Source organism: Coregonus lavaretus, assembly GCF_964263955.1.
Source record: "Coregonus lavaretus genome assembly, chromosome: 13".
In the NCBI taxonomy this organism is placed as follows: Eukaryota; Metazoa; Chordata; class Actinopteri; order Salmoniformes; family Salmonidae; genus Coregonus; species Coregonus lavaretus.
The window spans coordinates 52,255,161-52,269,233 of record NC_140000.1 but is presented as its reverse complement, the minus strand read 5'-3'; the positions used below and the strand labels follow the sequence as shown (position 1 = coordinate 52,269,233).

The window sequence follows — 14,073 nt, the reverse complement described above, 5'->3', positions numbered from 1 at the left end:
GGAGAGAGCCTGCAACAGTTATCTCTCTCTCTCTCTGTGTCTCTCTCTCTCTCTGTGTCTCTCTCTCACTGTCTCTCTCTCACTGTCTCTCTCTGTGTCTCTCTCTGTGTCTCTCTCTGTGTCTCTCTCTCTGTGTCTCTCTCTCTGTCTCTCTGTGTCTCTCTCTCGGTCTCTCTCTGTCTCTCTCTCTCTCTCCCTTTTTGTTGGTTAACACTTTGTTTTGCTCTCCCTTTCCACTGTCTCAGATCTCCCTCTCTGTCAGCTCTCTCTTCTCTCTCAAGTCTCTCTCTTCTCTCTCAGCTCTCTCTTCTCTCTCAGCTCTCTCTTCTCTCCTCCGCTCTCTCCCCTCCCTTCACACTCTTTTCTCTCTCTTTCTCTCTCTCTCCAGTCTGTTGTAAGTCCATCCTTGTCTCTGTCAATCCTGTGAGACTCCCTGATGTGTTCATTGCAGCAGACACGCTGTCACTCATTACCCTGCTCATCTGTCAGATTAACGTCTCCCTCACTTTCACACTCTACCTCCATCCCCTCCTCCTCTAGCCCTCCCTCAGCTCTCTCTCTCTCTCTCTCTCTCTCTCTCTCTCATCTCTCTCTCTCTTCTCTCTCTCTCTCTCTCTCTCTCCTCTCCTCTCTCTCTCTCTCTCTCTCTCTCTTCTCTCTCTCTCTCTCTCTCTCTCTCTCCTCTCTCTCTCTCTCTCTCTCTCTCTCTCTCTCTCTCTGGTTGACAATTAGCATTCACACTGCTCTCTTTCTGCCTCAGCTGAATGGCAGTGCTACAAGACCCCATGGGGTTAGTGAGGGACAAGAGTGATTCACTTCCCCAAAAAAGCCCCTCTCTCTTCTCCACTCCTATCCTCTATACACACACACACCCCCCCTGTCTGAGCCCAGTCTGCACCAGAGAGGCCAGTGACAGGCTGTCACACGTACCACTTCCTCTCTCCCCCCCCCTCCTGTGAGTCTCCCTCTCCCCCCTCTCCCCATCCTGCTAATGCTCAGGAGGCCTCATATCGTTGATTAACTTGACAGCCCGGGCTCCCTAACGATGTTAACCAGCCTTCTTCTGTCATCCCGGCCCACTGGTAATGAGTCACACACACACTCAAGGACGCACCCACAAGGCATACACACAATGCGCGCGACGTAGGAACTTGTGGACTGTTGACACACACATACTTATGGACACACACACACAGATGCATACACATTGGTCACACCCACTCACAGTTAGTTACATGCATGCAACACACACACACACACACACACACACACCAACATATACCCACACCAACACAGCGAGGAACACACAGGCATGAAGTTATTCTATTAAGCCGACGGCGGCTGATCATGCCACTGCATTAGCACATCTTTCGGCTAATGCGGCGCTCATTTGCATCAACACATACTTGACCTATAGCCCTCCCTTTCCTCCCGACCGTCCCGCCCCGGGGATACACACACAGCCTGTGATGGCTCTGTAGAGCACTATCATCCAGCCATTAGCCCACCCCTAATAAAAAACACTCATTTACCACCATGAAGATTTATTCAATATAAACATGCCATAACCACAGCTGCTAATGAAAACTGAGACGGGAGGAGGGAGGGACAGAGAGAGAGAAAGCGAGGAACACAGAGAGGAGAGGCTGGATGTACTTTGTCGTTGGGTGCATAGTCTGCATTCCTACAGTCTTCCTCTAAAATGCTGCTATGCTGGGCTGTGGACACTTGGCAGAGTTCCTAGGGCGGCTGGTAGCCTAGCGTTGGGCCAGTAACCGAAAGGTCGCTGGTTCGATTCACCGAGCGGACTAGGTGAAATATCTGTCTATGTGCCCTTGAGCAATGCACTTAACCCTCATTGCTCCTGTAAGTTGCTATGGATAAGAGCGTCTGCTAAAGGACAGAAATGTTAAACATTTCTAATGTTCTACATACAACAACAGTGTTAGCACAGAGGATACGCTGCAGTTATATTGGTGTTGTATTTTTGTCTATCTAATAACCGGTCTAGTAACCGGTGGAATAACCTGTGAGGTGTAATGTGTGGACAGACACCCACGGCTCAGATTTACAGTTCAAATAAACAGCTTTCTCTAAATACTCAAATCCATTAGGTGCCATCTCAGGAAACTAGCCAATTATATCCACAGCTTGTTTATGACCGTGAAGATTTAGGCTATCTGTGTAAGGGGATGCTCCAGTGTGCATTTTAAACAGTTTTCCAATTGCGTGCACTAATAAACCATGTGGTCGCCATCAACATACTGTATTCTGAAGTGTTATCAGGTGTATTCAGATATACAGTGTGTACTAATAGATGATTAATCAGGTACCTTGAGCTGTGTTCAGGTCTCCCCTACGTTCCTAGGTGTGTTCAGATATATTCAGGTGTGTCTCCTGTGGTCCCCCTTGTGCAGGTGTCAGCGGTGGAGTCTCTGGAGGGCCCCCTGCTGCAGGTGGAGGGTCTGGGGGACCTGCGTCTGGAACTTCACAGCAAGAAGCTCAACATCCACGTGGTCCTCATCGACGAGCTGCACCGCCACCTCTACATCAAGTCTACCAGCCGCCTGGGGACCAAGAACAAGGACAAGAACCAGGGACCCCACGGGGGGTGAGTGGCCTGGAGGAGGGGAGGGAGGAGGAGAGGGAAGGGGGGGTGAGGTCTGGGAGTGGGGCGGGGGGGTGAGTTGTTAGGAACACGCTGTGAGGTTTGGTCAGGGAGATCAGAGTGAGGGTCAATCCCACTTCAACTGCAGTCAATAGAGGGAATGTAATGTTCATCATTTGGAGTATTCTAGGATGGTAGGGCAAGGACTCAAACACAAGATCTCAATGGAGATTGGAAGTAGTCGTGTTCACTTCAAAATAAAAGCGTGTATGGATGTTCACTCTGAGTTAGAAATAAAGGTATAATTGGGGGGAAAACGAGTTGAAATCATCTAATTAAATACCATAACATTAGACAAGCCACTCTTCAACCTACACTCCTCTAATCCCACACAGCACAATTCCACACTACAAGTATTGTCCCTCAGTGTTTGCATTAGCTAGTCTAAACTTTTAGTGACAAAAGACCGTCCCTGTCTCACCACTTATTGCAAACAGATCTGATTCATTCATGGGAGACCAAGTATTAGTAGAATGATAATGTGGGTTTTCGTTAGTCGACGACCACGCGACAACCTACGTAAGCGTCGGGAGGATTATAATACCAACACCACGGCTGTGTCCCAAATGGCACCCTATTCCCTATTTAGTGCACTACTTTACAAAGTCATGCACAATGTAGTGCACGATGCAGGGAATAGGGTGCCATTTGGGACTCACTCCATGTTAGAATGACATGTGGAGCGACGGCTGCCACATGCACGCTAATTCCTATGTGCCAAGATGCAACAGCACAACACATTAGGCTAATGGAGGTCACCAGCACGTTAGGCTAATGGAGGTCACCAGCACGTTAGGCTAATTTAGGTCACTGACCTCTCCAGCAATGAAGCGTGTTGTTTCGATGTTTGTTTAATTCAGGGTAGGTGTGTGAGTGTTATCTTTATATGTGTGTGTGATTGTTGTGTGTACAGCATTATGGTTTCTATGCTGTGCTTGAGTATAGTGATGTATTAGTTGGGGTCACAGAGTGACAGGTTATTGCTCCCTGTATATTAGAGGTGTGGGAAGAACAACCCACCTCAACACAACACTCAGTAAGCAGGGCTACACTGAACACTGTGTAGAGGTACAGGTCAGGGCTCCACTTAACACTGTAGAGGTACAGGTCAGGGCTACACTGAACACTGTGTAGAGGTACAGGTCAGGGCTCCACTTAACACTGTAGAGGTACAGGTCAGGGCTACACTTAACACTGTAGAGGTACAGGTCAGGGCTACACTTAACACTGTAGAGGTACAGGTCAGGGCTCCACTTAACACTGTGTAGAGGTACAGGTCAGGGCTCCACTTAACACTGTGTAGAGGTACAGGTCAGGTCTCCACTTAACACTGTGTAGAGGTACAGGTCAGGGCTCCACTTAACACTGTGTGGAGGTACAGGTCAGGGCTCCACTTAACACTGTGTAGAGGTACAGGTCAGGGCTCCACTTAACACTGTAGAGGTACAGGTCAGGGCTCCACTTAACACTGTGTAGAGGTACAGGTCAGGGCTCCACTTAACACTGTAGAGGTACAGGTCAGGGCTCCACTTAACACTGTGTAGAGGTACAGGTCAGGGCTCCACTTAACACTGTGTAGAGGTACAGGTCAGGGCTCCACTTAACACTGTAGAGGTACAGGTCAGGGCTCCACTTAACACTGTGTAGAGGTACAGGTCAGGTCTCCACTTAACACTGTGTAGAGGTACAGGTCAGGGCTCCACTTAACACTGTGTAGAGGTACAGGTCAGGGCTCCACTTAACACTGTGTAGAGGTACAGGTCAGGGCTCCACTTAACACTGTGTAGAGGTACAGGTCAGGTCTCCACTTAACACTGTGTAGAGGTACAGGTCAGGGCTCCACTTAACACTGTGTAGAGGTACAGGTCAGGGCTCCACTTAACACTGTAGAGGTACAGGTCAGGGCTCCACTTAACACTGTGTAGAGGTACAGGTCAGGGCTCCACTTAACACTGTGTGGAGGTACAGGTCAGGGCTCCACTTAACACTGTGTAGAGGTACAGGTCAGGGCTACACTTAACACTGTGTAGAGGTACAGGTCAGGGCTCCACTTAACACTGTGTGGAGGTACAGGTCAGGGCTACACTTAACACTGTGTGGAGGTACAGGTCAGGGCTACACTTAACACTGTGTGGAGGTACAGGTCAGGGCTACACTTAACACTGTGTGGAGGTACAGGTCAGGGCTACACTTAACACTGTGTGGAGGTACAGGTCAGGGCTCCACTTAACACTGTGTAGAGGTACAGGTCAGGGCTCCACTTAACACTGTGTGGAGGTACAGGTCAGGGCTACACTTAACACTGTGTGGAGGTACAGGTCAGGGCTACACTTAACACTGTGTGGAGGTACATGTCTGACTATGATTTGCTAATACAGGTTGTTAACAGGTTCATTGTAAAACTCTACCTGTCTCTCAGATGAATGTTGTCATTGTGGGTAGCAGGGTTGGTCTCAATTCAAATTGAAGCCAGACAATTCAGGAAGTGATTTGAATTTAACATTTTGAAATAAGTAGCTTCTACTTTTCAGTTTCATTGAAAATAAATGGACTTTTTTTCGATTGTAATTTTTGTTTAATTCCTGAATTGACTGCCTTCAATTAGAATTGAGCCCGACTCTGGTGGGTAGCATCAGTGATGTTTAGACCTGCATCATGGCTGCTTCAGGTATTTGTTGCCGTGATTATAATGGCATGCCACTCACCAAGATGATGATGAATATGGTGAGAATGCTGAAGATAACTGGTGATGATAGTGGTTGTGCTGATGATGATGATGATCTTCTCTCCTCTCCCCAGCTCTACAACCAAAGACACGTCCCCTCTGCCCCAGCTGGACGTCAGCAGCCTGTCCACCCCTCGCAAGCTGATGGACTCCTCCCAGTTCAGCACCCCGGGGACCACCAGCAGTAAGTAGCCTTGGTAGTCAAACACATATCCATTATGCATGGCTGCTGGGCTGGATACAGTAGTACTATATTAGGGCCTGCACAATTGATTGTGCTGGCCTTACTTCATTACCACCAGTAAGAGGAGAGACAGGGACAGAGAGAGGGGGAATGACAGAGGCAGAGAGAGGGGGAAGAGGAGAGAGACAGGGACAGAGAGGGGGAAGAGGAGAGACAGGGAGACAGGGAGACAGGGAGACAGGGAGAGAGAGAGAGGGAGACAGAGAGAGAGAGAGAGAGAGAGAGAGAGAGAGAGAGAGAGAGAGGAGAGAGAGAGAGAGAGAGAGAGAGAGAGAGAGAGAGAGAGAGAGAGAGAGAGAGAGAGAGAGAGAGAGAGAGAGAGAGAGAGAGAGAGAGAGAGAGAGAGAGAGAGAGAGAGAGAGAGAGAGAGAGAAAGAGAAAGAGAAAGAGAAAGAGAAGAGAGAGAGAGAGAGAGAGAGAGAGAGAGAGAGAGAGAGGGAAGAGGAGAGACGGGGACAGAGAGAGGGGGAAGAGGAGAGACGGGGACAGAGAGAGGGGGAAGAGGAGAGAGGGAAGAGGAGAGACGGGGACAGAGAGAGGGGAATTAGAGAGCGGGAGAAGGCGCGGGAGAAAGGATTGAGAGTGATATAATGTAGGGAAGAAATTGGAGAGAACTGGATATTGATTGAAAAAGAGAAAGAGATGGAGGAGTTGAGATGGATATGTAGAAAAGAGAACATGGTGTTGATGAAGAGGGAGAGAGAGAGAGATACTGTAGAGACTTGATGAGAACTTGTTGTCATTTTGAAACCATCTTACTATTGAAACATTGTTGTTGTTGTCTCCTGGATAGCACAGTGGTAGAGCTGTCAGGTTAGTGCTCTACTGTTGTTCCAGTCTGCCGATGCTCCTAGTGATAATGAAATCATTAGTAGGGATCAGTACTGCTGCAGTTATTACAGCCATTAGCATGTCATTAGGGGTGTGTACCAGAGAACACTGCAGGCTCAACACACCTCATACATAACGCTGCCTCTCACACACACGCAACTGATGGCATCTACACGCCAGCAAACACATGCACACACACAGAAGCACTAACACACGCACGCTGACACACACACACACACACCACACACACTCACTCATCCCCGCTTCCATCTATGCCTCATATTTCCTGCCCCTTGCAGCACAGTACATACATCACAGCATTATTAGGGCATTATCATACTAGTACATACATCACAGCACTATTAGGGCATTATCATACTAGTACATACATCACAGCACTATTAGTCTGTTATCATACTAGTACATACATCACAGCACGATTAGTCTGTTATCATACTAGTACATACATCACAGCACTATTAGTCTGTTATCATACTAGTACATACATCACAGCACTATTAGTCTGTTATCATACTAGTACATACATCACAGCATTATTAGGGTGTTATCATACTAGTACATACATCACAGCACTATTAGTCTGTTATCATACTAGTACATACATCACAGCATTATTAGTCTGTTATCATACTAGTACATACATCACAGCACTATTAGTCTGTTATCATACTAGTACATACATCACAGCATTATTAGTCTGTTATCATACTAGTACATACATCACAGCACTATTAGTCTGTTATCATACTAGTACATACATCACAGCATTATTAGGGTGTTATCATACTAGTACATACATCACAGCACTATTAGTCTGTTATCATACTAGTACATACATCACAGCACTATTAGTCTGTTATCATACTAGTACATACATCACAGCATTATTAGGGTGTTATCATACTAGTACATACATCACAGCACGATTAGTCTGTTATCATACTAGTACATACATCACAGCACTATTAGTCTGTTATCATACTAGTACATACATCACAGCACTATTAGTCTGTTATCATACTAGTACATACATCACAGCACTATTAGTCTGTTATCATACTAGTACATACATCACAGCACTATTAGTCTGTTATCATACTAGTACATACATCACAGCACGATTAGTCTGTTATCATACTAGTACATACATCACAGCACTATTAGTCTGTTATCATACTAGTACATACATCACAGCATTATTAGTCTGTTATCATACTAGTACATACATCACAGCATTATTAGGGTGTTATCATACTAGTACATACATCACAGCATTATTAGGGTGTTATCATACAAGTACATACAGTTGTGGTCAAAAGTTTTGAGAATGACACAAATACTAATTTTTACAAAGTCTGCTGCCTTAGTTTTGATGATGGCAATTTGCATATTTTTCCAGAATGTCATGAAGAGTGATCAGATTAATTGCAAAGTTCCTCTTTGCCATGAAAATGAACTTAATCCCCAAAAAACATTTCCACTGCATTTCAGCCCTGCCACGAAAGGACCAGCTGCCATCATGTCAGTGATTCTCTCGTTAACACAGGTGAGAGTGTTGACGAGGACAATGCTGGAGATCACTCTGTCATGCTGATTGAGTTAGAATAACAGACTGGAAGCTTTAAAAGGAGGGTGGTGCTTGAAATCATTGTTCTTCCTCTGTTAACCATGGTTACCTGCAAGGAAACACGTGCCGTCATCATTGCTTTGCACAAAAAGGGCTTCACAGGCAAGGATATTGCTGCTAGTAAGATTGCACCTAAATCAACCATTTATCGGATCATCAAGAACTTCAAGGAGAGAGGTTTAATTGTTGTGAAGAAGGCGTCAGGGCGCCCAAGAAAGTCCAGCAAGCAACAGGACCGTCTCCTAAAGTTGATTCAGCTGCGGGGTCGGGGCATCACCAGTGCAGAGCTTGCTCAGGAATGGCAGATGTCAGTGCATCTGCACGCACAGTGAGGCGAATACTTTTGGAGGATGGCCTGGTGTCAAGAAGGGCAGCAAATAAGCCACTTCTCTCCAGGAAAAACATCAGGGACAGACTGATATTCTGCAAAAGGTACAGGGATTGGACTGCTGAGGACTGGGGTAAAGTCATTTTCTCTGATGAATCCCCTTTCCAAATGTTTGGGGCATCCGGAAAACACCTTGTCCGGAGAAGACAAGGTGAGCGCTACCATCAGTCCCTTGTCATGCCAACAGTAAAGCATCCTGAGACCATTCATGTGTGGGGTTGCTTCTCAGCCAAGGGAGTGGGCTCACTCACAATTTTGCCTAAGAACACAGCCATGAATAAAGAATGGTACCAACACATCCTCCGAGAGCCAACCATCCAAGAACAGTTTGGTGACGACCAATGCCTTTTCCAGCATGATGGAGCACCTTGCCATAAGGCAAAAGTGATAACTAAGTGGCTCGGGGAACAACACATCGTAATTTTGGGTCCATGGCCAGGAAACTCCCCAGACCTTAATCCCATTGAGAACCTGTGGTCGATCCTCAAGAGGCGGGTGGACAAACAAAAACCCACAAATTCTGACAAACTCCAAGCATTGATTATGCAAGAATGGGCTGCCATCAGTCAGGATGTGGCCCAGAAGTTAATTGACCACGACTGTACATCACAGCATTATCGGGGCATTATCATACAAGTACATACATCACAGCATTATTAGGGCATTATCATACAAGTACATACATCACAGCATTATTAGGGCATTATCATAATAGTACACACATCACAGCATTATTAGGGCATTATCATACAAGTACATACATCACATCATTATTAGGGCATTATCATACAAGTACATACATCAGCATTATTAGGGCATAATCATACAAGTACATACATCACAGCATTATTATGACATTATCATACTAGTACATATAACACAGCATTATTAGGGCATTATCATAATAGTACATACATTTCCATAACATCATAATCAGCTGCCACCCCTCCATATGTCCCATTAGTCACCATGCATCCCTGTCAGCACAGTGGGGTGGATAACATTCATTATGCTCGTAGCACACAGTGGAACAGTTACCTCTGGTAACACAGCCTCTACAGGGGAGTTTGTTATAGTGTGTTGATGAGATTCCCTGGCTGTGGAGTTTGTTATAGTGTGTTGATGACATTCCCTGGCTGTGGAGTTTGTTATAGTGTGTTGATGACATTCCCTGGCTGTGGAGTTTGTTATAGTGTGTTGATAACATTCCCTGGCTGTGGAGTTTGTTATAGTGTGTTGATGACATTCCCTGGCTGTGGAGTTTGTTATAGTGTGTTGATGACATTCCCTGGCTGTGGAGTTTGTTATAGTGTGTTGATGACGTTCCCTGGCTGTGGAGTTTGTTATAGTGTGTTGATGACGTTCCCTGGCTGTGGAGTTTGTTATAGTGTGTTGATGACGTTCCCTGGCTGTGGAGTTTGTTATAGTGTGTTGATGACATTCCCTGGCTGTGGAGTTTGTTATAGTGTGTTGATGACGTTCCCTGGCTGTGGAGTTTGTTATAGTGTGTTGATGACGTTCCCTGGCTGTGGAGATTGTTATAGTGTGTTGATGACGTTCCCTGGCTGTGGAGTTTGTTATAGTGTGTTGATGACATTCCCTGGCTGTGGAGTTTGTTATAGTGTGTTGATGACATTCCCTGGCTGTGGAGTTTGTTATAGTGTGTTGATGACGTTCCCTGGCTGTGGAGTTTGTTATAGTGTGTTGATAACATTCCCTGGCTGTGGAGTTTGTTATAGTGTGTTGATGACGTTCCCTGGCTGTGGAGATTGTTATAGTGTGTTGATGACATTCCCTGGCTGTGGAGTTTGTTATAGTGTGTTGATGACGTTCCCTGGCTGTGGAGTTTGTTATAGTGTGTTGATGACATTCCCTGGCTGTGGAGTTTGTTATAGTGTGTTGATGACATTCCCTGGCTGTGGAGTTTGTTATAGTGTGTTGATGACATTCCCTGGCTGTGGAGTTTGTTATAGTGTGTTGATGACATTCCCTGGCTGTGGAGTTTGTTATAGTGTGTTGATGACATTCCCTGGCTGTGGAGTTTGTTATAGTGTGTTGATGACATTCCCTGGCTGTGGAGTTTGTTATAGTGTGTTGATGACATTCCCTGGCTGTGGAGTTTGTTATAGTGTGTTGATGACATTCCCTGGCTGTGGAGTTTGTTATAGTGTGTTGATGACATTCCCTGGCTGTGGAGTTTGTTATAGTGTGTTGATGACATTCCCTGGCTGTGGAGTTTGTTATAGTGTGTTGATGACATTCCCTGGCTGTGGAGTTTGTTATAGTGTGTTGATGACATTCCCTGGCTGTGGAGTTTGTTATAGTGTGTTGATGACATTCCCTGGCTGTGGAGCTGCAAAAACACAAACAAGATGATTAAGAAAAGCTTCTCTCTGGTCTAGTTATTTTTTCCATCTTGAGATCTAACTGAGATCTAACTAATCTCTCTCTCTCTGCGACTTTCTCCCAGGCCCTGGCTACCCACCCACTCAACTCATCCTAACACGTTTGTTTGAATGCTAGCCTAAACCCTCCTTCCCATTCCCTGTAAGGTCAGGTGTGCCCCCGGTACCTCGTCAGCTAGCCACCCTGCAGCTGCAGGTGTGCAGCCCCTGTTACAGCTAAAAAACCAGCCCCTCCTCCGTACCCCTGTCCCTATGCCATTGCCAGAGCCCCACCCCTCCTCGCCCCACAAACCTCTATCCTTATGCCAGCCGCATCCCCAATACAGTCGCAATGCCAGCCTTAAAACCCCCTAACCCCTCCCCATATCCCTGTCCTTATGCCAATCTTCCCTCTACCAACCCCCTCTCTCCTCCTCTGAGCCTACCATCCAACTGATGACTCTCTCCCCTATAATTGCTGCTGTTTGTGGGGGAGGTAGTTGACTAACTCAGGTAGAGAGAGAGAGAGAGAGAGAAGCCTCTTAAATCACACCCAGGGCCTAAGTCATTTCCCATCGCGGCACTTCCCTCCCGCATTATTACAGCAAAATGTAAGCATTTAGCTGCCGCCGCCGCATGCTAAGTGCCATGTGCCGCGATGACGACAGCATAACTCTCCAGCTTTTGTGGACAACGCTGCTTCGTCTAATGGCCTCAGCGCACCTCATTTAGTAGCTGGTAATTGTAGTGATTATGATGTGAAAAAACTACAGTCGCTGGCAAGAGAAATAAAGTCCATTAACTTCACATAAACATTAACTCTCTTAACGTACCCCGCTTTGAAGGGAAAACGGAGGCTGCATCATCAGATTGGAATTAGAAAGTAGCTCTGCTCTAACTCTCAATTTAGAAAGCTAATGCGGCTAGGAGGGAGAGAGGGGGGGAGGGGGGGAGGGAGGGAGGGAGGGAGGGAGGGAGGGAGGGAGAGGGGGGGGGGTTGAGATGATGATCAGAGAGTTAAAGGTGCAGAAGTGTTGTGGGGATGTTTTCATTTGATCCAAACACACACGTTTGTGATGATGAGGAAGAGCTGAAAGCCTAGTAGTTAGTGATTGGATGTACAGGGGGGTTGTTATGGTGGTGATAATAATACTACTGCTGTATAGCATTGAGAGTAAAGAGAGGAGAGTAGGACTATGATGATGTTTATGAAGCTGGATGATGGTGATTACAACAATAACTCATTCTTTCATGTGTGTGTCTAGAAAGTTTCATGAGTATGATGGCTTTCAAATAATAACACATCCTGAAGCTACAGTATCCCTCTCTCTCCCTCCCTCCCTCCCTCCGTCCCTTCCCATTTTTTCTATCTAGCCATCTCTACTTCTCTCTCACTCTGTGTGTCTCCCTCTTTTAGTGCGTGAGCTGCAGGCGCACCATGAGGCCCGCGAGGACCCTGACGTGCACCCGGAGGAGAACACCCAGGAGTTCATGGGCGTTCTCATCAAGGGCCTGGCCAAGCTCAAGAAGATCCCTGAGGCTGTCAAGGCCATCATGGAGCGTCTGGAGCCTGAGCTGAAGCAGATACTGAAGAGATCCACTACCCAGATAGCTGACCACGCCTACCAGAGAGGAGAGAACCTGGCCACAGAGAGCCAGCCCAGGTAGGGAGGGGTGGAGGGAGGAATGGTGGGGTGGAGGTAGGGATGGAGAGGTGGAGGTAGGGATGGAGGGGGGGAGATAGGGATGGAGAAATGGGATGGAGGGGGGAGATAGGGATGGAAGGGGGGAGGTAGGGATGGGGGGGGGGGGGACGAAGGGGTAGGATGGAGGGGTGGAGGTAGGGATGGAAGGTGGGGTGGAGGTAGAGATGGAGGGTGGGGTAGCAGACCATGCCTACCAGAGAGGAGAGAACCTGGCCACAGAGTGCCAGCCCACGTGAGGAAAGAGGGAGGGAGGGAGGGAGGGGAAATGGGTTTGGTTATTCAGTGAGAAAGGGTGTGGGTGGAGGAGAATAAATGATAAGGTGACGGGGTTTGGGGACATTGGCCCTGTTTGAAAATCAAATGCTTTCCTTCCTTGAGCGAACACTGATCTCATATTCCTGGATAAGTGAGAGCTATGAAGTCGAACCCTCAATTTTTACCTATCCAATCATGTGGAATTTGTGATTTCTTCAAGGAGGGAAGGAAGGATGTATTGTAGGTTTTCAAACAGGGCCTTTGGGTGTAGTTTTGTCCACCTCACTGGCTGAGGTGAGGTAGGAACAGTAGAGGAGGGGTACTGTATGTATCTGAGGTGAGGTAGGAACACTAGAGCAGAGGTACTGTATGTATCTGAGGTGAGGTAGGAACACTAGAGCAGAGGTACTGTATGTATCTGAGGTGAGGTAGGAACACTAGAGCAGAGGTACTGTATGTATCTGAGGTGAGGTAGGAACACTAGAGCAGAGGTACTGTATGTATCTGAGGTGAGGTAGGAACACTAGAGCAGAGGTACTGTATGTATCTGAGGTGAGGTAGGAACACTAGAGCAGAGGTACTGTATGTATCTGAGTGTCTATCACTAATAAGCCAACAAACCATCAAGCAAGAAGAGTTTCACTTGAAACCTGGGCTTTTCTATCCTAGATCTTTTCTATCCTAGCTCTTTAGCTTTAGACAGAGTACGACGAGGGTGTTTGGGGAGTGAGTGAACTGCTAGACAATTATTTTGGATTAGTTTCTATCCCCCCTTTCACTGTCTCTCCCCACCTCATTGTAGAAACCCTAATAAAGCAAATGGTTAAGCCACAGTCTCCTCTGTTCTCCGTCTCCTCCATCTCCTCAGTCTCCTCTGTTCTCCGTCTCCTCCATCTCCTCAGTCTCCTCTGTTCTCCATCTCCTCATTCTCCTCTGTTCTCCATCTCCTCAGTCTCCTCTGTTCTCTATCTCCTCAGACTCCTCTGTTCTCCATCTCCTCAGCCTCCTCTGTTCTCCATCTCCTCAGTCTCCTCTGTTCTCCATCCCCTCAGTCTCCTCTGTTCTCCATCTCCTCAGTCTCCTCTGTTCTCCAACTCTTCAGCCTCCTCTGTTCTCCATCTCCTCAGCCTCCTCTGTTCTCCATCTCCTCAGTCTCCTCTGTTCTCCATCTCCTCAGCCTCCTCTGTTCTCCATCTCCTCAGTCTCCTCTGTTCTCCATCTCCT

General features: G+C 46.9%; 1 protein-coding gene across 1 annotated transcript in view; it reads left to right on the top strand.

The window, feature by feature from the left end:
* LOC311140109 (exocyst complex component 4-like) overlaps nt 1-14,073 on the top strand; it is a 210,081-nt gene that overhangs the window by 10,347 nt on the left and 185,661 nt on the right. Inside the window, exons 4-6 of the mRNA XM_084175046.1 lie at nt 2,418-2,611; nt 5,468-5,577; nt 12,306-12,552. Coding sequence (XP_084031172.1) covers nt 2,418-2,611; nt 5,468-5,577; nt 12,306-12,552 — 551 coding nt within the window. The remainder of the gene's footprint in view (nt 1-2,417; nt 2,612-5,467; nt 5,578-12,305; nt 12,553-14,073) is intronic.